General features: G+C 44.0%; 1 protein-coding gene across 2 annotated transcripts; it reads left to right on the forward strand.

Moving 5' to 3' along the window:
• Nucleotides 1–5053: 5053 nt before the first annotated feature.
• On the forward strand, nt 5054–24321 carry LOC110526640 (proline-serine-threonine phosphatase-interacting protein 1). 2 transcript variants are annotated; one of them, XM_036981011.2, is made up of 14 exons: nt 5054–5553; nt 6598–6698; nt 6844–6918; nt 11358–11392; nt 11471–11577; nt 11685–11747; nt 16390–16488; nt 19400–19445; nt 19663–19742; nt 20733–20831; nt 21058–21154; nt 21384–21480; nt 21730–21955; nt 22414–24321. In XM_036981011.2, the coding sequence occupies exons 1-14, from the start codon at nt 5521–5523 to the stop codon at nt 22543–22545; spliced, it is 1290 nt and encodes a 429-aa protein (XP_036836906.2). In that variant the 5' UTR covers nt 5054–5520; the 3' UTR covers nt 22546–24321. The 2 variants fall into 2 exon arrangements, with proteins under 2 accessions (XP_036836906.2, XP_036836907.2); XM_036981012.2 differs by having other exon boundaries at nt 5073–5553; nt 21760–21955.
• The last annotated feature ends 3 nt before the right edge of the window (nt 24322–24324 follow it).

The following is a 24324-nucleotide window of genomic DNA, read 5'->3' on the forward strand; positions in this document are numbered from 1 at the left end:
GAATGGGGCCATGTATCGTGAGATTTTGAGTGAAAACCTCCTTCCATCAGCAAGGGCATTGAAGATGAAACGTGGCTGGGTCTTTCAGCATGACAATGATCCCAAACACACCGCTCGGGCAACGAAGGAGTGGCTTCGTAAGAAGCATTTCATGGCCCTGGAGTGGCCTAGCCAGTCTCCAGATCTCAACCCCATAGAAAATCTTTGGAGGGAGTTGAAAGTCTGTGTTGCCCAGCAACAGCCCCAAAACATCACTGCTCTAGAGGAGATCTGCATGGAGGAATGGGCCAAAATACCAGCAACAGTGTGTGAAAACCTTGTGAAGACTTACAGAAAACGTTTGACCTCTGTCATTGCCAACAAAGGGTATATAACAAAGTATTGAGATAAACTTTTGTTATTGACCAAATACTTATTTTCCACCATAATTTGCAAATAAATTCATTAAAAATCCTACAATGTGATTTTCTGGATTTTTTTTTCTCATTTTGTCTGTCATAGTTTAAGTGTACCTATGATGAAAATTACAGGCCTCTCTCATCTTTTTAAGTGGGAGAACTTGCACAATTGGTGGCTGACTAAATACTTTTTTGCCCCACTGTATGTCTGGTCAGCTCTCTGTGTGGGCTGTGAGGTGTGTAACATGTTAGCATGTCTGGTCAGCTCTCTGTGTGGGCTGTGAGGTGGGTAACCAAGCAGAATCCCTGTCCTCTGTCAAATGGATGAACCCACTTAGCAAATTAGCAGCCTTGCCCCTATCTCTCCGGACACACACACACACACACACACACACACAGCGGCCGGGATGGCAAAAGGCCAGGCTTGAGAGCCTCACCATGAGGGATAGAAACATGTAGAGGCCTAAGCGGAGAGGAAGGAGAAGAAAGAAAGTGGGATGTGTAGGAGGGCAAGACAGTATGGAGAGCCCTGGGTGCAGATGTAGAGGACAGGGGTCCCCATGGAGGGACCAGCCGTGGGGCAAATTAGACCAAACCAGCATCCAGTCGGTCAGTGGGACCCAGGCAGGGGGCAGGTTCTGCCCCTGGCATGCATCCTCTCATTGGGGTCACCTAGCAGCCTGCTACACCCCCTCTAGTTCTTCTGAACATCTATTTATCCCCTTTCAGGAGAACTCAACTATCCTTTATAGGACCAGACCACAGGATGTTGAAAACAACAACTAAAGGATCCAAAATGTTGTAGCCATGGGTTACCAGACTGTGACATCAGGGCTGTGTGTGTGTGTGTGTGTGTGTGTGTGTGTGTGTGTGTGTGTGTGTGTGTGTGTGTGTGTGTGTGTGTGTGTGTGTGTGTGTGTGTGTGTGTGTGTGTGTGTGTGTGTGTGTGTGTGTGTGTGTGTGTGTGTGTGTGTGTGTGTGTGTGTGAAAGAGAGAGGATGAGAGCTTCCCCGGCCCTGCTGCACAGACCCCAGTAGCCATAGGGAACACAACAGGGAGTAATGGACGAGGAGGATCAGATTGATTAAGCGATTTTAGGAGTGATACAGCAGATTAACCTGCTAATTAATGTTTAATTTGAAGGCAGATTTAGATCAAATGTGAGAAAGCCAAGGCCTTCAGCTTGCTTTGTTCATTGGCTTCAATGTCTTGGGTCCTGGGTTATAATCAGCGTCCAAAATGGCACCCTATTCCCTACAAAGTGCACTACTTTTGACCAGAGCCCAGGGCCTTGGTTAAAAGTAGTGCACTATGTAGGGAATAGGGTGCCATGTGGGACGGTCCCCAGCTGTTGGTTTTATGAACTGTATTATTATGACAGCGGATCATCTCACTAACAACTACAGGCCCCTGCACTGCTGCCTACACATCATTAGCCATCCATCTGTCAGGATACTAACAGGTTTGCACCAACGTGGCCAATCAATGCTCACTTCACTGCATTCCTATTCACCAGAGTCGGAGGGGATACACAGCGCACCTACGCACGCACGTACGCCCACATGCACACACACACACACAACACTCTGCAGACATGTACCCAGGGCATCGGAGGGGAGGTAGAGATAAAGGGCTGGTGCCAGTAGTCAATTGGGGATTACAGAGGATGGAGGGATGGAGGGAAGGAGGGATGAAGGGATGGAGAATGTGTGAAAGCAGTGAAGTCACTCACACTACCCCAGAGGCACAGAGCCTCACACACGCAAGCAAGCACTCAGGCAGGCAAACACACTCAGGTCAAGTCACAGGAATATATGCATGCCCAGTTGCACAGCACACACACCTACATACTGTATACCAATACACACATTCTGAATGGACATGACAATATGGACCTGGAAATGAAAATAGTGGAAAATAACTTCACAAGTTGAAACGGGTGAAAACTCCATTCGGTCATTGGGAAAAACTCTATGGCAGTGGGGACAATGGACTGCGGTGAATGATCTGCCTCCCTGTGTAACCCTATCTGAGGAGGCAGAGGAGGGGGAATACACCAGTGGTTGGTTAATGGGAAGGTCATTTAGAGAGAATCCCCCAGGTAGGAGGCTTGTCCTGGCCCTGACACGGCTCGTTTGTCACAGTTCAATAACTGCCACTCCAGGGAGCCCCTGTGTGGAGGCTGTGTGTGTCTGTGGACCCATTGGCCTGGGTAGGACATGACTACACAGCTGATTTCTAGTGCTGCCTGGCCCTCCATTAGAGCCCTCACACGGGGTCCCACACGCAGACAGACATGCTCACACGGACCCTGGGCTGCAGGAATCAGTAGCCATAGCTAATAGGCTGGATAAATGTCAATTCCCATATTCATGCAGACTGGAAGGATTAGAAACTTTGAGGATGATGTACACTGTTAGAAAATAAAGCGTTCCAAAAGGGTCCTTCAGGAGAACCCTTTTGGGTTCCATGTAGAACCATCTGTAGAAAGGGTTCTACCTGGAAGCAAAAGGGTTCTACCTCCAACCAAAAAAAGGGTCCTTCAAAGGGTTCTCCTATGGCAGGGGTGGGCAAGCATTTTGGCTCGAGGGCCACATCGGGATATTGAAATTCAATGGAGGGCCGTATTTTTTGTGGGACCAATTATTTGTTAAAATCAATTTGCGGGGGCCTCCCGAGTGGTGCAGCAGTCTAAGGCACTGCATCACTGTGCTTGAGGCATCACTACAGACCCGGGTTCAATCCCAGGCTGTGTCACAGCTGGCAGTGACTGGGAGACCCATGAGGCGGCGCACAATTGGCCCAGCATCGTCCTGGTTAGGAGAGGGTTTGGCAGGCCCGAGATTTCCTTGTCCCATCGCACACTAGCAACTCCTGTGGCGTGCCAGTCGCACACAGGCTGACACGGTTGCCAGGTGTACAGTGTTTCTTCTGACACATTGGTGCGGTTGGCTTCTGGGTTAAGTAAGCAGTGTGGCTTGGTTGGGTCGTGTTTTGGAGGACGCAAAGCTCTCGACCTTCACCTCTCCCGAGTCCGTACAGGAGTTGCAGCGATGGGACAAGACTACCAATTGAATACCATGAAATTGGGGAGAAAAAATGTTTACAAAAAATATATACATATTTGTTTTTGTAAATGTCTCGCGGGCCGGATTGAAGTGCCGGACACGGCCCGCAGGCCATACTTTGCCCCCCCCTTGTCCTATAGGGACAGCCGAATAACCCTTTAAGGTTCTAGATAGCACCTTTTTTTCTAAGAGTGTAGAGAAGGGGCAAAGCTCCATCACTAAAACCCTTGGGATTATTTAGGGTCCGATGGCATTATTGGTAATAAATGAGTTGATGACAAACAATACAGAGTAGTTGAAAATGTTAACTTGTAAGCCCAATACCTCAGGCCTATCATTTTGTCAGACAGAGTGCTATAATTCTAGTGCTGAACTGTGTATTGATGGGAATGCCCTCTGTAACCTGTCTCTCTCTCTGGGTAGATAACAGTAACTAGGTGATTCCCCTGCTAAGAGAGAGAGAGAAGCTTCGGATTTTCACAGATCTTATTGATCAGGAGGACAGTGAGAGACTGAGACACCACACAGCTATCCTTTCTCACTCTGAAAATCAATAGGCTTTCATGTGTTTGTTCATCCATGTGTTACCATGTCCTCAGTCACACATGCCCAGGGCACAATTTCGACATAAAACTGAGATTTAGGTTTTGGGTCGATTTTCTGTCTAGTGGGATTTGGTGGACCTATACAGTATTTTATTGTCGGTTAATGCTTAGTGCCATGAGGAGAGCAGAAAAGGTATGTGTCTCCCTCTTGTGGTCATATTGTGAAACATTAATTTATTGTAGCCCTAATCTGAATAAAGTATGTTTATTTGCACTACCTCTTTGAAATTAGAAAAACAATACTCCATATTCCAGTGTATAAATGCAACAAAAAAAAACAGTTATTGGGGACAAGTACCTTAATGTGATACTAAGGCCTATACCAATGGGCAAAGATGTAATGAAATGAAAAATGTATCAAACGTATACATGCCTTACTATGTCCAGTCCATGGGATGTCCATTCTGAAGGATGACGCAGTCATCTTGTCATAGGTACGAGCGTAGGCTAAGCCTATTTAGCAAGTCGTTGAAAAAAATACACATCAGATGACCAGAAAATAAAAATCAACGCTCTCAATTCTTGAATCGAACCTCGACATCATTCTGCCTCTTGGTTTACCTCCCTTCCCTTTGATGGCATTTTACCTGCATGGCCCTTTTCAATAACTTGAATATTTAACCACAACATGTAGGCCTAATGTTTAAAGTTGTCCTGCTACGTTGTTTCAACTTTCAAGGTGATGGTTTATGTATCTCCCTGAGTACACCACTAGAGGTCGGTATTTGTTAGCTGTTAAAGTTCAGTTAGTTGTCTGATGTTCACAGGTGGATATGATGGCTTTTACAAGCAGCAGTTAATTGGGAAAGCACTTACTGTGTAGGCATGTCAAACATATTATTAAACATAAATAAAAAAAACTATATTTATACAGATATTAATTATAATACATTTTAATGTATTTGTTGAACCTTTATTTAACTAGGCAAGTCATTTAATTTAGAACAAATTATTATTTACAATGATGGCCTACCCCGGCCAAACCCGGACGACGCTGGGACAATTGTGCGCCACCCTATGGGAATCAGATCACGGTCAGATGTGATACACCCTGGATATAATCAAACCAATGGCTATTCTTCATGAGCAAGGGCACAATCTGTGCCCAATATAGTATGTGAATCCGTTTTAGGTCTGAAATTCTATATGATCTATTATTCAAATAATAATCAAAACTGTAGTTATCTACATATCTCAGCAAGAGGCTGTGTCTGTGGATAGTGACATCACAGGGTACTTCTTCCTCATTCAAGACCAATTCAAAGTTCAACAGTGGTATTGCAGTTATAACAGCTGAGGTATTCTGGAGTTGTCCTTCATATATATGTATATACTTTTTTTTGGATCTCAATAAGGAATCTGTTAAACTGAAGTGGTTTATGTTTTTTGGAAACGTTGATAAAGAGGATATTAACATTCAACTTTGAGGAAGTGCATGTATAACACAGAATGACTCCCTTGCTGTATAAAGATGCCTTTTGGGTAAGTTCCCTCAGTCTACTACCATTGTCTCTTGATGTCCTGCGTTGGTGTGTGTAACTAGATAGTCTGCTGATAACTCATTTAAAATCTCTCTATCCAGAAATATTAGTATTTTGTTCATTCTCAGTCATTTACAGACTTGAAAGTGTAGTGAGCCTTTTAAAGCAAACAGCATTAGGCTTCTAAAATGTGACAGTTGTCTGACAGAATATGATGTCCACAGTAACGACATGCCAATGAAATTTGGAACTGAACTGAGTGCTGTGGGAAAGCTGGAAAGGTCTGGGTTCAACTCTTACTGCTAACCCCTTAGATATGCACTGTAGGATAGGCACTGTAGGATAGGCACTGTAGGATAGGCACTGTAGGATAGGTACTGTAGGATAGGCACTGTAGGATAGGTACTGTAGGATAGGCACTGTATGATAGGTACTGTAGGATAGGCACTGTGCTTTCACCACAATTTCCACATCTGTTATATTCTGTTTAACTTGTGAGGTATCATAGTATTTTTGCACAGATGTTCCCTGAGGTGTTGTTTGCTTTGGCTCCCTTCCTGCTCACGGTGGTTATGAATTTAGCCCTCTCATTGTCCAGATAGATTTGCATCCAAGGCAACAGTTGATAATCTACCTGTCATCTTCAGACATGAAAGAGAACATATTAAATGGGTTTCTATTATGCTGTCTGCAACTAAAAGTTGTTCAAAGTGAATATTCTATGGTCCTCTGGACAGTCCTCTGACTATGTTGTCTGTTTGTAAGTACTGTAACAAGGTATGACGCAATGCACATTTCAGTGAAACGTAATATCAATCTTAAATGCTTTGTGAATTTCACCAGGTTCATATACCATGTTGTAAAGACACTAGACCCCATTCTATGGGAACCAATCCCTAAACAAGTTCCAACTTCTGTGAAATCTAACTGTTCAGTATGTGCCACTAAATACAGAGACAAACCACTGGGCAGTTTGAGTCAAACGTTTATTTTGTAACTATTGTTGTGTAACTGGATTACAACACCTCTCTTTCTCTCTCTGTAGGGAGTTGATTTCACTAATCATCAGGGCTATGAGGTTCTGATTCAGAGACTATGTGATGGCAGGCGGATGTGCAAAGATGTGGAGGAACTGCTGAAAATGAGGTAGGGTTTCTCTGACGTCATTAAAACTTCATACAAAATGTACGCAGTGATTGCACACCGAATCGGAATGTTCATACAACTCAAAGATTGGTCTACACTCTACAAAACACAGCACTTTTAAGTCTGCCTGTTTGTCTGTCTACAGGGCCATGGCAGAAGAGAGGTATGGGAAGGATCTGGTGACAATAGCACGTAAAGCTGGGGGGCAGACAGAGATCAGGTAAATGGCTGGTTACGTACATATATCAAATCAAATCAAATGTATTTATATAGCCCTTCTTACATCAGCTGACATCTCAAAGTGCTGTACAGAAACCCAGCCTAAAACCCCAAACAGCAAGCAATGCAGGTGTAGAAGCACAGTGGCTAGGAAAAACTCCCTAGAAAAGCCAAAACCTAGGAAGAAACCTAGAGAGGAACCAGGCTATGTGGGGTGGCCAGTCCTCTTCTGGCTGTGCCGGGTGGAGATTATAACAGAACATGGCCAAGATGTTCAAATGTTCATAAATGACCAGCATGGTCGAATAATAATAAGGCAGAACAGTTGAAACTGGAGCAGCAGCACGGTCAGGTGGACTGGGAACAGCAAGGAGTCATCATGTCAGGTAGTTCTGGGGCATGGTCCTAGGGCTCAGGTCAGTTGAAACTGGAGCAGCAGCACGGCCAGGTGGACTGGGGACAGCAAGGAGTCATCATGTCAGGTAGTCCTGGGGCATGGTCCTAGGGCTCAGGTCCTCCGAGAGAGAGAAAGAAAGAGAGAAGGAGAGAATTAGAGAACGCACACTTAGATTCACACAGGACACCGAATAGGACAGGAGAAGTACTCCAGATATAACAAACTGACCCTAGCCCCCCCCGACACAAACTACTGCAGCATAAATACTGGAGGCTGATATAGAGATGATATGTTTGGACCATAATACCTACTATGCACAAGTTAGCCAAAATGCTGTCATAACAGATACAAATAACATTGGGGGGACATCGGCCCAAATCAAATGTAATGTTCTTTTTTTTTCTTTAAATAATTTGCCAATACCTGGTGTGGCACGCCTGCTACTTGCTTATATGCCACAACCACTTCACAGGGAATATAATAGGTAGTCAATAGAACAATAGTGGTATTTAGAACATAATAATGATAGAGTCAGGTTTCAATGCCATTAAGTCACACATTCTAGCCCTCGTGGAATCATTTCCAACAGAGAGAGAGAGAGAGAGAGAGAGAGAGAGAGAGAGAAAATGTGTGTGTGTGCATCCTCAATCCAGTTTCCTGTTCACACAGTTAATCTTTACACCATTGCTAATAAGCCAGTCATGTGACATGGTAAAGTTGGACGAAGAGAAGAGACCAGACAAGGAATCAGTGGTTAAGGATAAACATCATAATTTACTGAGAAACGGTAGCCGCAGGATCACAGTACACTTGAAACAACAAACACTAAGTCTTGAAAACTCACTCAGGAAACAAATGCACACAGTAAACAATTCAAGCTTCTGCAAAGGACAACAGAAAACACACCTCTTAACAGGAAAATCGCCTTGGGTCAGGTTCTCGTGTCTGAGCTTGTCGGACCGTGGTCTCAATACTCCATATCACAGAGTCCACAATGCGGGAGCTGGGGATGATGGCCTGGAGTCCCTCTCCTCGTTAGAGGTATCGTGTTGGTGGGACAGGGCGCCTGCTTTCTGATTCTTGGATCCCGGGCGATAGGCTAGTGTTAAATCGAACCTGTTAAAAAACAGAGCCCACCTAGCCTGGCGAGCGTTCAACCTCTTGGCTTCTTGAATGAGCTCACAGTTGCCTACATTGTAGTTACGTTCTACTGGCGAGAAAGGCGCGTGGGTGCAGTTTCTTGTCCTCTTCGTTCTGCTGTGAAAGGACCACCCCTGCTCCGGTGTCCGAGGCGTCCACCTCTACTACAAAGGGCAGAGTAGGATCAGGATGAACGAGGATGGGTCCAGAGGTGAAACATCCCTTAAGCTCTATGAATGCCCTGTCAACCTCAGGAGTCTAGCAAAAATGGGTCTGGGACTTTAAAAAAAACAATGTCAACTTTATTTAACTAGGCAAGTCAGTTACGAACAAATTCTTATTTACAATGACGGCCTACCCCATTGACATGCGGGTTAGGACAGTGAGAGGCGCTGCCACTGCACCAAAGTTGCTTATAAAACGCCTGTAAAAATGGTTTAACCCGAGGAACCACTGGGCCTGCTTGAGTGAGGTGGGACGGGGACAGTGGGCGACCGCCTCAACCTTTTTGGGGTCCATTTGGATGCCTGTGGTAGAGATAATGTGACCCAGGAAGGAAACTTGGGATATGTGGAACTCACACTTCTCCATGTTGACATATAGTTGGCTCTGCAGGAGGCGTCTCAGGACTTGGTGGACGTGCAGTATGTGTTCTGGAAGGGTTTTGGAGAAGATCCGGATGTTGTTGAGGTAAACAAAGAAACCGATTTGAGTGTCATTGATCAATGCTTGAAAGACTGCCGGTGAGTTCGATAATCCGAAGGGCATTATTAAATACTCATAGTGTCCACTAGGGGTGTTAAAGGCAGTTTTCCACTCATCTTCCTGATTCTCACCAGATTTTAAGCATTGCGGCGGTCCAATTTGGTGAAGAATTGGGCCAACTCCAAGACGGCGGACATCAGTGGTAACGATTCTTGATCATAATCCAGTTCAGCCCTCTATAATCAATGCAAGGACGCAGGCCTCCATCCTTCTTACCCACAAAGAAGCCTGCACCAGCTAGGGATGTAGAGGGGCTAATGAAACCTGCCTCTAGCGACTCCCAGATGTAATTGTCCATGACTGCGGCTTCAGGGGTTGAGAGATAGTACAGATGGCCCTGGGTAGGTGTGGAGCCGGGTAGGAGTTCTATGGCAGTCGTATGAACGATGTGGAAGAAGGGTGGCGGCTTGCCTATTACTGCAGGCCTCAGGGAGGTCGAAGTATTCAGGAGGGAGAGTGGAGAAGTCTTGGACTTCAATGGATGCAGGAGGACACTGCAAGGCTCTTGGTGGGGGTCTTAGACATTTATTCTGGCAGTCCTTACCCCAGTCTAGTAGGTGTCCCTTGGACCAGGATAATAGTGGGTTATGTAGTGCTAACCAGGGGTACCCTAGGATAAGGGGGTTCTCAGGAGCAGTGATCAAAAGAAAACTGAGTCTCTGAGTGTTTCACCCCAGCCTGCAGTAGAATGGGCTTGGTCTGATATTCCACCTGACCGGAGCAAATGGGCCATACATTGAGGGCTTGAATCTGCAGAGGGATGGGACACTTCACGCAGGTGATTGGTAATTATCTGGTGTAGTCCTGATCAATAAAATTATATGTGGTCCCGGAGTCCATGAAGGATTGAATCTGGTGCTGACGGTTGTCCCAGTGGAGGGTTGCGAGTAGTGACAGACGGTGACTGAGAGGTAGCTGCACAGCTCGTCAGGCTCTCCCCTTGTCCTGGCGTTTCTCGTCAGCTCTGGACATATAGCACGGAGATGGCGATCCTTATTGCCAGTATTATCAGGGACTCAAGGTCCTCTCCCAGTTCCCAAGAGGCCAGTTCATCCTTGGAGTTAGACAAACCCTGGTGGAAAGCAGTTTCCAGGACCTCCGTATTCCACACACTCTTGGAGGCGAGGTTGTGGAACTCAATGCCGAAGTCAGCAACTGGTCTGGCCCCTTGGCAGATGTTGAACAGTCGGCTGGCTGCTTCTCTTCCGCCGACTGGGTGGTCGAAGATTTGTAACTCAGCAATGAAGGCTAATCTGGAGCTGCAGGATGCTGGCTGCTGTTCCCACACTGCCATTTCCCACGCCAGGGCCTTGCCCGAGAGTAGAGAGATGATGTAGGCGATCATGGCCGATCGGTGTGGAACGAGGAGGACTGTAGCTCAAACACCAGAGAACACTGAATGAGGAAGGAACCCCTTGCATCCTCCTGGGTGGCCGTCATACCACTCGGGGGCTGGGATCTTGGGTTCCCGGTGCAGGTTCCCTGGAGGAACTACGGTATCATCTGTAGCACTGGGCGACATTGGCCCCTCTTGGGTTGAGGTTGGACTGTGTTTGGAGGGAGTCGGTAAGTGCCTGGAGGGTCTCTGATATTTGGGAGATTTGTTCTTGCCACCCCAGCAGTGCTCCTTGGTGGGTTACAACATTCTTGATCTGGGTGATCTCGGCTGGGTCCATGTTTGGTGCAGAAGCTTGCTGTGACACGGTAAGGTTGGACCCAGGTGAAGAGAAGAGAACAGACGAGGAATCAGTGGTTAAGGATTAACATACTTTACTGAGAAACGGTAGCCGCAGGATCACAGTACACATGAAAAAACAACAAACACTAAGTCTCAAAAACTCACTCAGGAAATGAACGCACACGGTAAACAATTCAAGCTTCTGCAAAGGACAACAGAAAACACACCTCTTTTAACAGGGAAATCATGATGAATAAATCGGACACACCAGAGTGTCGTTAATGTCTATAGGACGGTCTCTGCTGCCCTCTGGTGACAGGTGGAACCATGACAAGTCATTGATATCTAGATACAGTTGAATGCAGTGATTTGGCAATCTGTTTATGCATACTGTGTTTAACTAGTATTTAGTATGCTACACTACCTGTTATTGATAAATGCATCATTCCTATTTTTTCAGCACTCTGAAAGCCTCCTTTGATCAACTTAAAACACGTAAGTTTATCCTGTCTACTGCATCGTTCACAACAAAGCCCAATGACAGTTTACTAAAATAACTGTTTTCTTTGACAGAAATTGAAAACATCGGGAATCTGCATATCCAGCTATCCGGAATGTTACGGGAAGAGATCAAGAAGATGGAAATATTCAGAGAGCGGCAGAAAGAACAGAGGAGGAAGGTTTGAAATGTGTTATTGAGTGCTTATTTCATTTTGAAAATCCATTTTGAAAACCTGTATTTATGAGGTGCCAGTAAATTTCAACCATGTTGTTTATCCTCGTTCAGTTTGAGGGGATTATGGAGAAAGTTCAGAAGATGAAGGTGTCCTTATACAAGAAGACCATGGAGGTAGGCATACTATTTACTCAGGGAATAACATGCTTACTTAGTAAGTCAGCTTAAGTACAGAGGTACATACACAGAGGGTAATAGAACAGTCTGAAAGTGGGACTTTATCCACACGGTTAGAAAAAAAGGTATCTAGAATTTAAGGGTGCTTCGGATGTCCCCATAGGAGACAGGTGGCAGGTTGTCTAGCATTTAAGAGCATTGGGCCAGTAACTGAAAGGTCAGTGGTTTGAATCTCAGAGCAGACTAGGTGAAAAATCTGCCTACGTGCCCTTGAGCAAAGCACTTAACCATAATTGCTCCTGTAAGTCACTGAATAAGAGCATCTGCTAAATGACTTAAATGTAAAATGAGTATCCTTTGAAGAAGCCTACGGGTTCCTGGTAGAACCCTTTTGGTTTCCATGTAGAACCCTTTCCACAGAGTGTTCTACATTGAACCCAAAACGATTCCACCTGAAAACCAAAAGGGTTCTAGCTGGAACCAAAAAGGGTTCTCCTATGGGGACAGCCAAAGAACCCTTTTGGAACTCGTTTTTCTAAGAGCGCAGTGTAGAGTTCATACCCAGAAAAGAGGAAGGCTGAAATTACACCCAGTAGACCTAGCTACCTCTCAGAGATGGGTGAGCTACCCAAGAGAGAACATACATCACAGTGCAATTCTGCAAGAGGAAGAGGGTAGGAAACAAAGTATAGACACACACACTCACACACCAACCACAGACTTTGGCCCTATTATAGTGGGGGAACTGGTAGGATAACACAGGCCTTGAAAATGAACATTTTGGTCTGCATCAATACATATCTCACCTCTCATAGTCCTATGATTTATGCTCAATTATAAACCAGATGATTAGAGCCCTGATGGCTGGTATTTCAAACCGTACGGGTATGACAAAAACATGTATTTTTACTGCTCTAATTACGTTGGTAACCAGTTTATAAAATATGAATAAGGCACTTCGGGGGTTTGTGGTATATGGTCAATATATCACAGTTAAGGGGCTGTATTCCAGGCACTCCGCGTTGCATAGAGGGTAAGAACAGTCCTTAGCTGTGGTATATTGTCCACATATCACATCTCCTCGGGCCTTATTGCTCAAATATACATAAACTTGGGCCTATTTTTGTGAGTATCATTACAGTATCATACTTACACCCTGTATAACATCCTGTATACAGTGCCTTCGGAAAGTAGAACCCTTGACTTTTAAAATTGATTAAATTGTTTTCTTTCCCTCATCAATCTACACACAATACCCCATAATGACAAAGAAAAAAACGTTTTTTACACATTTTTGCAAATGTATTAAAAATAAAAATCTGAAATATTACATTCACATAAGCATTTAGACCCTTTACTCAGTACTTTGTGGAAGAACCTTTGGCAGTGATTACAGCCTTGAGTATTCTTGGCTATGACGCTTGGCACACCTGTATTTGGGGAGTTTCTCCCATTCTTCTCAGCAGATCCTCTCAAGTCAGGTTGGATGGGGAGTTTGAGTTAAGTTTTTTATTTTTACAGGGACAGTGCACATTAATCAATGTTTCAGTAAAAGTGCCGGTTTTAGCCAGCCGGCTAATTTTCAACCGCAGTCCCTGCACAGCTATTTTCAGTCTCCAGAGATGTTTGATTGGGTTCATGTCCGGGCTCTGGCTGGGCCACTCAAGGACATTCAGAGACTTGTCCCAAAGACACTCCTGCGTTATCTTGGCTGTGTGCTTAGGGTCATTGTCTTGTTGGAAGGTGAACCTTCATCCCAGTCTAAGGTCCTGAGTTCTCCCTCGATTGGCTGGGCGGCCAGCTCTATGAAGAGTCTTAGTGTCCAAACTTCTTCCATTTAAGAATGATGGAGGCCACTATGTTCTTGGGACCTTCAATGTTGCAGAAATGTTTTTGTACCCTTCCCCAGATCTGTGCCTCGACACAATCCTGTCTCAGAACTCTACAGACAATTCCTTCAACCTCATGGCTTGGTTTTTGCTCTGACATACACTGTCAACTGTAGGACCTTATTTGACAGGTGTGTGACTTTACAACTCATATCCAATCAATTGAATTTACTACAGGTGGACTCCAATCAAGTTGAAGAAACATCTCAAGGATGATCAGTGGAAACAGGATGCACCTGTACTCAATTTAGAGTTTCATAGCAAAGCGTCTGAATACTGTTTTTTATTTTAATACATTTGCAAAAAAAATTCTACAAACATGTTTTCACTTTGTAATTATGGGGTATTGTGTGTAGATTGCTGAGGATATCCTTTTTTATTTAATCAATTTTAGAATAAGGATGTAACGCAACAAAATGTTGAAAGGGTCAAGGGGCCTGAATACTTTCCGAAGGCACTGTATAACCCTATCCTATGTGTCACGGCCGTCGTTGAAAGGAGACCAAGGTGCAGCGTGGTGAGCGTACATTTTCCTTTTATTTGTTAAATGTCGCCAACAAAACAACAAACGAAGAAACAACCGTGAAGCTTACAGGGTTATAGTGCCACTAACAAAGATAACTACCCACACTGAAAGGAGGGAAAAAGGGCTACCTAAGTATGATTCCCAATCAGAGACAACAATAGACAGCTGTCCCTGAGAACCATACCCGGCCAAAACATAGAAATAAAGAAACCTAGAAAACAAAACCTAGAATGCCCACCCAAATCACACCCTGACCAAACCAAAATAGAGACATAAAAAGGCTCTCTCAGGTCAGGGCGTGACAGTACCCCCCGCCCCCAAAGGTGCGGACTCCGGCCGCAAAACCTGAACCTATAGGGGAGGGTCCAGGTGGGCATCTATCTGCGGTGGCGGCTCTGGTGCGGGACGTAGACCCCGCTCCACCTCTGGCTCACCCCACTTTGGTAGCGCCTCTGGTGTGGGGACCCTCGCCGCTGACCCTGGACTAGGGACCCTCTCTGTGGGCCCTGGACTGGGCACCCTCGTTGCAGGCCCCGGACTGGAGGCCGTCGCTGGAGGCTCCGGACTGGAGACCGTCTCTGGAGGCTCCGGACTTGAGAATGTCGCTGGAGGCTCCGGACTGAAGGATGTCGCTGGAGGATGTCGCTGGAGGCCGTCGCTGGACGGTCCGGACTGGAGGCCGTCGCTGGAGGCTCCTGGACTGGAGGCTCCCGGACTGGAGGCCGTCGCTGGAGGCTCCGGACTGGAGGTTGTCGCTGGAGGCTCCGGACTGGAGGCCGTCGTTGGAGGCTTCGTGGCATGACTCCTCACTGGAGGCTTCGTGCCATGACTACTCACTGGAGGCTTCGTGCCATGGATCATCACTGGAGGCTTCGTGCCATGGATCATCACTGGAGGCTTCTTGCCATGGATCAGCAATGGAGGCTTCGTGCCATGGATCATCACTGGAGGCTTCATGCCATGGATCATCAATGGAGGCTTCTTGCCTTGGATCATCACTGGAGGCTTCGTGCCATGGATCATCACTGGAGGCTTTGTGCCATGGATCATCACTGGAGGCTTCGTGCCATGGATCATCACTGGAGGCTTCGTGCCATGGATTATCACTGGAGGCTTCGTGCCATGGATCCTCACTGGAGGCTTCGTGCCATGGATAATCACTGGAGGCTCTGGGATCAGGCACAGGACTCACCAGGCTGGGAAGACATACAGGAGGCCTGGTTCTGGGAGCTGGCACAGGGCACACTGGGCCGTGGAGGCACACTGGAGGTCTCGAGCATAGAGCCTGCACAACCCGTCCTGGCTGGATGGTTACTTTGGCCCGGCACGTGCGGGGCGCAGGCACAGGACGCACTGGGCTGTGCAGACGCACCGGAGATACAGTGCGCAGAGCCGGCGCAGGATATCCTGGGCCGTAGAGACGTACTGGTGGCCAGATGCGCTGAGCCGGCACCCTCCGACCTGGCTGGGTGCCCACTCTAGCCCGGCCGATTCGGGGAGCTGGAAGGTAGCGCACCGGGCTGTGAACGCTCACTGGAGACACCGTGCGCTCCACCGCATAACACGGTGCCTGACCAGTACGATGCTCGCCACGGTAAGCACGGGGAGTTGGCTCAGGTCTATAACCCTACTCTGCCAATCTCCCCGTGTGCCTCTCGGGCTTCCTTGCTAGCCGTGTTCCCTCGTAAAGATGGGCCCCTTTACCAGCTGCCTCCGCCTTCCTGGTAGCTTCCACCTGTTCCCATGGAAGGCGATCCCTTCCGGCCAGGATCTCCTCCCATGTCCAGGATCCTTTGCCGTTCAAGATGTCATCCCATGCCCAGTCCTCCTTTTTACCATGCTGCTTGGTCCTTTTGTGGTGGGTAGTTCTGTCACAGACGTCGTTGAAAGGAGACCAAGGTGCAGCGTGGTGTGCGTACATTTTCCTTTTATTTGTTAAATGTCGCCAACAAAACAACAAACAAAGAAACAACCGTGAAGCTAATCCAACGCTCTAACCCTGCCGCCCTGAAGCCAGAAATACATATTGACCTAAATGTTTGCTTAAACTGCTAAGTGAGGACAGCACCATTCACCATTTTGACATTGCATACAGTTGCATACAGTTTTACAGAGATCCAACATTGCTACTGTTTTAATTGATTGTTACATAAAACATGACACCACAGACCACTGTGGCTGCTTCAATGATGATTCCCTGAATGTCTCTTCTGTCCATCTCCAGTCTAAGAAGTCCTATGAGCAGAAATGTAAAGAAGCAGACGAGGCAGAGCAGCTTGCTGACAGGAGCACCACAGCCACAACAACAAAACAGTCTGAGAAGGTAACACCACCTCCCCAAACCCTGGAACTATACAAACACACAGCCCCCAAACAGTCTGAGAAAGTAACACCACCTCCCCAAACCCTGGAACTATACAAACACACAGCCCCCAAACAGTCTGAGAAGGTAACACCACCTCCCCAAACCCTGGAACTATACAAACACACAGCCCCCAAACAGTCTGAGAAAGTAACACCACCTCCCCAAACCCTGGAACTATACAAACACACAGCCCCCAAGCAGTCTGAGAAAGTAACACCACCTCCCCAAACCCGGGAACTATGCAAACACACAGCCCCCAACCAGTCTGAGAAAGTAACACCACCTCCCCAAACCCTGGAACTATACAAACACACAGCCCCCAACCAGTCTATACAAACACACAGCCCCCAAACAGTCTGAGAAAGTAACACCACCTCCCCAAACCCTGGAACTATACAAACACACAGCCCCCAAACAGTCTGAGAAAGTAACACCACCTCCCCAAACCCTGGAACTATACACACACACAGCCACAACACCAAACCAGTCTGAGAAGGTAACACCACTGCCAACCCTGCAATTATACACATGTAATACGCCTCGTTATTCAGTGCATTCAGAAAGTATTCAAACCCCTTCACTTTTTCTACATTTAGTTACGTTACAGCCTTATTCTAAAATTGATTCAATTATATATATTTTTTACTCATCAGTCTCTACACAATAATCCATAATGACAAAGCGAAAACAGGTTTTCATAAAATGTTTGCAAATGTATTAACAATAACAATAGAAATACCTTATTTTAATAAGTATTCAGACCCTTTGCTATGAGACTCAAAATTGAGCTCAAGTGCATCATGTTTCCGTTGATCATCCATTGTAGCGTTATACCCAAGAAGACTCTGTCTGTGATCATTATCAAAGGTGCTGCAACAAAATCCTGAGTAAAGGATCTGAATAGTAATGTAAATGTAATATTTAAAAATAAAATGTTTTTTATAAATTTGCAAAAAGTGTAAAAACCTGTTTTGCTTTGTCATTATGGGGTATTGTGTGTGGATTGATGACACAAAAAAACAATGTAATCCATTTTAGAATAAGGCTGTAACGTAACAATGTAATCCATTTTAGAATAAGGCTGTAACGTAACAATGTAATCCATTTTAGAATAAGGCTGTAACGTAACAATGTAATCCATTTTAGAATAAGGCTGTAACGTAACAATGTAATCCATTTTAGAATAAGGCTGTAATGTAACAATGTAATCCATTTTAGAATAAGGCTGTAATGTAACAATGTAATCCATTTTAGAATAAGGCTGTAACGTAACAATGTAATCCATTTTAGAATAAGGCTGTAACGTAACAATGTAATCCATTTTAGAATAAGGCTGTAACGTAACAATGTAATCCATTTTAGAATAAGGCTGTAATGTAACAATGTAATCCATTTTAGAATAAGGCTGTAACGTAACAATGTAATCCATTTTAGAATAAGGCTGTAACGTAACAATGTAATCCAGTTTAGAATAAGGCTGTAACGTAACAATGTAATCCAGTTTAGAATAAGGCTGTAACGTAACAATGTAATCTATTTTAGAATAAGGCTGTAACGTAACAATGTAATCCAGTTTAGAATAAGGCTGTAACGTAACAATGTAATCTATTTTAGAATAAGGCTGTAACGTAACAATGTAATCCAGTTTAGAATAAGGCTGTAACGTAACAATGTAATCCAGTTTAGAATAAGGCTGTAACGTAACAATGTAATCTATTTTAGAATAAGGCTGTAACGTAACAATGTAATCCATTTTAGAATAAGGCTGTAACGTAACAATGTAATCCAGTTTAGAATAAGGCTGTAATGTAACAATGTAATCCATTTTAGAATAAGGCTGTAATGTAACAATGTAATCCATTTTAGAATAAGGCTGTAATGTAACAATGTAATCTTTTTTAGAATAAGGCTGTAATGTAACAATGTAATCCATTTTAGAATAAGGCTGTAATGTAACAATGTAATCCATTTTAGAATAAGGCTGTAATGTAACAATGTAATCTATTTTAGAATAAGGCTGTAATGTAACAATGTAATCCATTTTAGAATAAGGCTGTAACGTAACAATGTAATCCATTTTAGAATAAGGCTGTAATGTAACAATGTAATCCATTTTAGAATAAGGCTGTAACGTAACAATGTAATCTATTTTAGAATAAGGCTGTAACGTAACAATGTAATCTATTTTAGAATAAGGCTGTAGCGTAACAATGTAATCCATTTTAGAATAAGGCTGTAACGTAACAATGTAATCCATTTTAGAATAAGGCTGTAACGTAACAAAATGTGGAAAGTCTGAATACTCTCCGAATGCACTGTAGTTATTGTTGTGCTACTGCAACTCAATTTCTCAGTATCAGAGAAGCCTATGAAACAGTTCCCTTTGTCACTGTTTTCCTACTACAAGTAAAACAGTGGTATAGTGGAGGAAAGCACAAGTAAACACAGTCTACCCACTTTTTTCTTTTGCCCAACAGTTCATCCACCTTTTGCAGAAAAATGCATTGAAAGAATAGGAAGTGTTACTTTTTTCACCACGACCAGCGAGCAGAGTTTACCCACCTCTTCATTTTTTCGTTAACTAGACTGGTTCTGTGAGTCTATGAGTTGGTTATAATGCAAGTAATTTACAATTGAAGGTCCAATGAAATGCTGTCAATTCCTGGAATTGAGTTATCTATTTATTAGAAATGCTTGTTCTGTGTGCATTCTGAAAATGGAGGTCTGTAGAGGAACAGAGAGTCAGGAGAGTAAAGAGAACACATCCTGATATTTTCTTCTAAAGGAGAACTGTCTCTTTTATTTTGTTGTTTAGCAGTCATGTTTTGATTCAGAGCATGACCAGTTCCTCTACTGCTGTCTTTCTCAGGTACAACACAAGGCCAAGCAATGCAGACAAGCCGTCACTGAAGCAGGTCTGAATCATACCATACAATATACTGTACATTTATTTATTGGTGATATCAATGGATGAATGAATCAATGAATCTGTAAATCCATTACGAATTTATTATCATTGATCTGATTATTTAAAAAACATGTATTTATTATGGTAATCCAAGTAAAGAAGAGCGCTTAGGATGCAATAAATGTAAAGTATTCCCTAACCTCTCTTGTGCTCCACCTGTACAGAGAAACAATACATGTTGAACGTAGAGCAGCTGGAGAGAGTTCGTCAGGACTGGGAGGGAACACACAAGGGCACGTGTGAGGTTAGAGCTCTCTGTTACACAGCAACAACTTTTCACACCCACAACTGTTATTAGCGCAACTACGACCTCACACCACAGCACACCACGCCCCCTTCCGCAGTATGTCTGAGTAGGCCTATATTTCTCAGTATAACACCCCCCCCCCCCAGAATAGACTACACTGTTAGAGCAAAAAGGTGCTATCTAGAACCTAAAAGGGTTCTTCGGCTTTCCCCGTAGGAGAACCCTTTGAAGATGCCTTTTTGGTTCTAGGTAGAACCCTTTTGGGTTCCATGTAGAACCCTTTACACAGAATGTTCTACACAGAACCAAAAAAGGTTATCCTATGAGGTCAGCCGAAGATCCCTTTGAGGTTCTAGATAGCACCTTTCTGTTCTAACAGTGTAGTCTATGCCTCTCAAAGCACAATATTGAATGTTACCGATTGAGCAGGTAAGCCTGATGAATCAGCTATTACAGTAGCTTGTAAAGCTATTTAGAGCCTGGTTACGCCTGGTTAGCCTCCTTAATGTATGCAGTCGCTTTTGAGCCAGATTGATTACTTAACAAAAATATAAACGTAACATGCAACAATTTAATTATTTTACGGCGTTACAGTTCATATAAGGAAATTAGTCAATTTAAATAAATTGATTAGGCACTAATCTATGGATCTGTGGAACACTACACGTTTTAGAGTGGCCTTTTATTGTCCCCAGCACAAGGTGCACCTATGTAACAAGCATGCTAATTAATCAGCTTCTTGATATGCCACACCTGTCAGGTGGATGGATTATCTTGGCAAAGGAGAAATGCTCACTAACAGGGATGTTAACCAATTTGTGCTCAAAATTTTAGAGAAATACGTTTTTTTGTGTGTTTGGAACATTTCTGGGATCTCATGAAACAAGGGACCAACTCTTTATGTTACATTTATATTTTTGTTCAGTGTGTATATATAGGGATAGATGATTAAGGGTTTGTACTGTATGTGTGTCTCTGCTGTTCCAGGTGTTTCAGCAGCAGGAGGTGGACCGCATCACTATCCTGAGGTGTGTCCTCTGGGACCACTGTAATCACTTCTCTGTGCAATGTGTCAAAGACGACGAGGTGAGCTCAACAATGACCACACTTCAGACGATAGGCAAATGGATTATGGATGGGTCCATGAACTACTGTCTACATTAAACTCTATTGGTACCAGTACTACACTACCTAACATGCAATGTATCTGGTGATCAACCAAAATGGATCCTATTTGTCAACCAGAACAATTTTAAATCAATGAAGCCTCTTTGAAGACTGAGCATGAATATGAGAAGTGTTTTTTTTGCAGTTTTACGAGGAGGTGAGGAATATTCTGGAGACGTGTGACATCACAGCAGATAACAACTGTTTCATAGAGATGAAGACAACAGGTTCAAGTCCACCAGGTAAAAGCTCACTGAATACAGGACAGAGCGTGAAGGGCCAGGGTTGCTGTCAACATTGGCACCAATGGCGAACACTTCTTAGAGTAATTATAACGGGTTTGTACTGTGTGTCTCTGCTTTTCAAGTGTAACTTTTCCTCTGAATAACATTTGCCATTTGAAAAATTATATGCAATACACCTCTATTGGCTAGGCTTAAGTTCTGTGGACCTCCATCGTCTTCTCTCTAGACCCCATTGTGTTTGAGAACTACTATGAGAGGGAGCCATCACCAACTGGCGACAACAACGGCAGCGCTCGCTTCGGAGGGGGAGGGGTCAGGAAAAGGTCAGCTGGCAGAACTTGGGACTCGTAGGGGCAGTTTCCTGAAGACAATCGAGGAGTAGGCTAAATTGTGTCCAGGAAACCACCCCATAGTGTTTCTATGAAACAAGCTCTATCACTTTGTAACACTGGAATAACAGTTGAATGCATAGGAATTCTAATATGGACATTGTATCACTACATTCTCATAGCTATACATCATCAACACATTCACATATATTTGAGAACGTGACATGAAAAATATTTGTGCAGATTCTCCAATCTTCTGCCACGAAACTCTAGTTCAAAGATGAGTATCAGTGAGGGTTCAGCTTCCGAGCCAGCGGCGCCAACTGTTGGTCAAACAGTGCCTGAGAGTTCAGATGGAGTGTATGCATCCATACCTGGCTTCCAGTCTGCAGCTGCCCTGCCTGCAGTGACAACTGATGAGGATGATGATGATGATACCTTCATGGTGTTTTATGACTACTCTGCACAGGTGAAACCTGCACACACAGTTACAGGTGTCAAGTTACAGGTGAAACCTGCACACACAGTTACAGGTGTTAAGTTACAGGTGAAACCTGCACACACAGTTACAGGTGTTAAGTTACAGGTGAAACCTGCAAACAGTTACAGGTGTCAAGTTACAGGTGAAACCTGCAAACAGTTACAGGTGTCAAGTTACAGGTGAAACCTGCACACACGGTTACATGTGTCATGTTACAGGTGAAACCTGCACACATAGTTACAGGTGTCAAGTTACAGACGTCGTTACAAAACTCTGTGATGCGGCTGACATGAAATATAACTAGTTGAGATATTGATGGATCATGTTTACATAAACTATTCCACTGCTCTGTATTATACTGTATGTATGTACTGTATATGAGCCATACTGTAATTCAAAGCTTCATACTTCTGTTACTACTAACAATGTGTTCCCTGTGCTCCCAGGACCCAGATGAGCTGTCAGTGTCTAAAGGGGATGTGGTGTTGGTGATAGAACAGAGTGAAGACGGCTGGTGGACAGTGGAGAGAAACGGACAAGTTGGGCTGGTACCTGGCTCCTACCTGGCCAAAGTCTAGACATAGTCACACACACATTCATGCATGGACACACGCACACACTCATGCACACAGGTACAGGGATTCACACACACATACTCATGCACACTCACCCATACATACTGTAGTCTTCAAAACCTTACTATGCGGACCCCTTTCTGCTTCTTACTCAGATGTTCTGATCCTTGGTTCAAGACTTCGGATTAATAGATTCTCCAGCAGTAGAGATGACTCACTGAACTGACTTGGAACATGAGTCATGACAGTGTGTTCCCCATTAACTATTAGGCTATGCTGCACCAGAGATTGTCAGTCTTTTCACCCAACAGGCCTACTGCATACATACAGTGATGTGAAAAAGTGTTCGACCCCTTTTGAATTTTCTCTACTTTTACACATTTTTTATACTGAATTGTATCAGATCTTCAACCAAAACCAAATATTAGATAAAGGGAACCTGAGTGAACAAATAACAACAATTGTATACTTATTTCATTTAGTTCATAAACAAAGTTATGCCCATGTGAAAAAGAAATTGCCCCCTTACACTCAATAACTAACTAGTTGTGCCACATTTAGCTGCAATGACTCCAACCAAAAGCTTCCTGTAGTTGTTGATCACTCACATCGCTGTGGAGGAATTTTGTCCCATGCTTTAACTCAGAGGCGTGTGGGTTTTCAAGCATGAACTTCTCGTTTCAAGACCTGCCACAACATCTCAATTGGGATTAGGTCTGGACTTTGACTAGGCCATTCCAAAACACATGTTGCTTTTTAGCGCTTTTCATGTCGACTTGAGTTTTGGATCGTTGTCTTGCTGCATAACCCAGATGCAGCTCACAGACAGATGGCCTGACATTCTCCTGTAGAATTCTGATACAGACCAGAACTCATGGTTCCTTCTATTTAATCAACTCATCCAGGTCCTGAGGCAGCAAAGCATACCCAAACCATCACACTACTACCATACTTGACCGTGGGTATAAGGTTCTTACTGTAGAATGCAGTGTTTGGATTTCGCTAGACATAATGGAACCCATGTCATCCAAAAAGTTATACTTTTGACTCATCTGTCCATAGAACATTCAAGAGTCTTGTTGATCATGCATGTGCTTTTTTGCAAACTTGAATCAACTTTTTGGATGATATGGATCCCATTTTTTTGTTTTGGAATTGCCTAGTCAAAGTCCAGACCTAATCCCAATTTTGATGTTGTGGCAGGACTTGAAACAAACAATTCATGCTTGAAAACCCACAAATGTCACTGAGTTAAAGCAGTACTGCATGCAAGAGTGGGCCAACATTCCTCCACAGCAATGTGAGACTGATCAACTACAGGAAGCATTTGGTTGCAGTCATTGTAGCTACAGGTGGCACAAACAGTTATTGAGCGTTGGGGGGCAATTACTTTTTCACACAGGGGAATTGAATAACTTTAATTAAATAAGTAAAATAAATATTAATTTGTCGTCATTTGTAAACTCCGGCCCTTTAATCTAATATTAGGTTTTGGTTGAAGATCTGAAAACTTTCAGTATCAAAAACATGAAAAAGTACAAATCAGAAAGGGGGCAAATACTTTTTCACAGCACTGTAGAGAATCTCAGATACCATACAGAAAACAAGTCAAACTTCCAACTGTATCAATTGTAAATATGTGTGAGGATAAAATAACTGCACTGGTCTACACCAACCTGAGAAGTGATCTACAAGAGAAAGTAGAAAAGTATCTGAATCAAGACCAACAGCTGTACTGTATTTGATGTGATATTTGATGAATAAAATATGTAATGTTTACTT

This window comes from Oncorhynchus mykiss, chromosome 6, assembly GCF_057628025.1.
Source record: "Oncorhynchus mykiss isolate SJ-2025 chromosome 6, ASM5762802v1, whole genome shotgun sequence".
In the NCBI taxonomy this organism is placed as follows: Eukaryota; Metazoa; Chordata; class Actinopteri; order Salmoniformes; family Salmonidae; genus Oncorhynchus; species Oncorhynchus mykiss.